General features: G+C 43.3%; 1 protein-coding gene across 1 annotated transcript; it reads left to right on the forward strand.

The window, feature by feature from the left end:
• Positions 1 to 256: 256 nt before the first annotated feature.
• Positions 257 to 1207, forward strand: LOC119429473 (succinate receptor 1-like; the record flags this gene model as incomplete). The annotated part of the gene is made up of 1 exon (XM_037697089.1): positions 257 to 1207. A coding segment is annotated over one exon (951 nt), but the record flags the coding sequence as incomplete, so codon positions are not given.
• Positions 1208 to 1698: the final 491 nt, after the last annotated feature.

Genomic DNA, 1698 nt, shown 5'->3' on the forward strand with positions numbered 1-1698 from the left:
CAAATAGTGGCTGCAGCGGCTCATGATCGCACCCTTTCCTCCGCCACCAGAAACTACTAGAAACACACAATGGTAAGCCCTTCTCTCACACATTAAACAATAATGTATGTTTTATTTCAAATCAAAATCTGTGCTTTGAAATTTTGTTCAGAATTTTCTGGCAGAAAAGCTTTTTGTTACAGTTCAAAATACTTTTTTTTAACTCACCTGTTTTTTTTTTTCTCCTGCTCTCTCCTTATCTTCTTCTTTCTTCTCTTGTATTCTCTCATGGCTTCACTCTTCCTGGAGGCAGCCACTCAACTGCACAGTGATAGTTAAAGCGATGGAGAAGTACTACCTGTCTCCATTTTATGCGGTAGAGTTCTGCATTGGTTTCCCCTTCAACCTGTTGGTCGTACTGGGCTACATATTCTGCTTGCAGGAGTGGCAAAGCTGTAATGTTTACATCTTTAACCTGGCGTTCTCTGACCTGTTTTTCCTCTGCACGCTGCCACAACTCTCCTACCTCTATGCAGATGCCACCAGAGTCACCAATCCTTACATATGCATCATAAACCGCTACATCCTGCACGTCAATCTTTACTCTTCCATCCTCTTCATGGTCTGGATTAGCATGGACCGTTTCCTGCTCATAAAACATCCGACGAGGAACCACTTCCTGCTTAAGCCCCGCGTAGCCGTGGTTGTGACGGTACTGACCTGGCTAGCCGTGAATGTGGAAGTTGCACCAATGATAGCGCTGATTATTAAAGACTTACAAAAACACAACTGGAGCCACTGCAAGGATTTTGCCAGCCTAAAAGGAGATATCAGTCCATTAGGTTACAGCTTGGGATTAACGCTGACTGGATACATTCTCCCTTTGCTTGGACTCTGCATGTTTTCCCACCAAATTTCGCATCTGCTTCATGTGCAAGAAAGAACCGTGCAGCACCAGAAATCCTACAAAAGGCCTCTTCGAGTTGTCACATCAGCCACAGTCATGTTTTTGGTTCTCTACACGCCCTACCATGTGATGAGAAATGTCCGAATCGCCTCTCAGCAGACCTGGGCAGGACTGTCGCCATGCACAAAGATGAACGTAAAAGCCGCGTATATCTTGACTCGACCGTGGGCCTTTTTACACAGCGTTATTAACCCCGTCTTTTATTTCCTCATGGGCGACAAGTTCAGAAAGCTTCTAATGTCTAAACTCAGAAAAACGTAGCTGAGAAAAGAATCAGCCTGACTGGAGTGATGGTTCACATTTCAAAGTGTGATTTTGTGGAAAGGTAACTAACATTTTATTTCTTAACTCGTGTGTTCAACCCTGGTCCTTGAGGACCACTATCCTGCATGTTTTACTTGTTTCCCTGCTCCAACACACCTAATTGTTTGACTGAATCAACTCTTTATGTTCTGCACAAGACAGCTGATCACCCATTGATTCAAATCAGGTGTAGTAAAGCAGAGAAACCTCTAAAACATGCAGAGTGGTGTCCCACAGGGACCAGTACTGGGTACCCCTGTTCTTAATATTGTATATGGCTCTTTGAACAAGCTCATTCTGGAGAAACAGAGTTTAATTCTTGTAGTACTGAGATGACTCACCCAAACAGGACCGAGACCCAAGTGGATTATTGGCATCTGAAAATAGTCCTAATTTAAAAAACATATCATGGTGTTGTTTCGGGAATATTTACGCCGCTATTATTTTAC

The sequence above is a fragment of the Nematolebias whitei genome, unplaced genomic scaffold, assembly GCF_014905685.2.
Source record: "Nematolebias whitei isolate Nwh7 unplaced genomic scaffold, NemWhi1 Nwh_scaf_1513, whole genome shotgun sequence".
Lineage (NCBI taxonomy): Eukaryota > Metazoa > Chordata > Actinopteri > Cyprinodontiformes > Rivulidae > Nematolebias > Nematolebias whitei.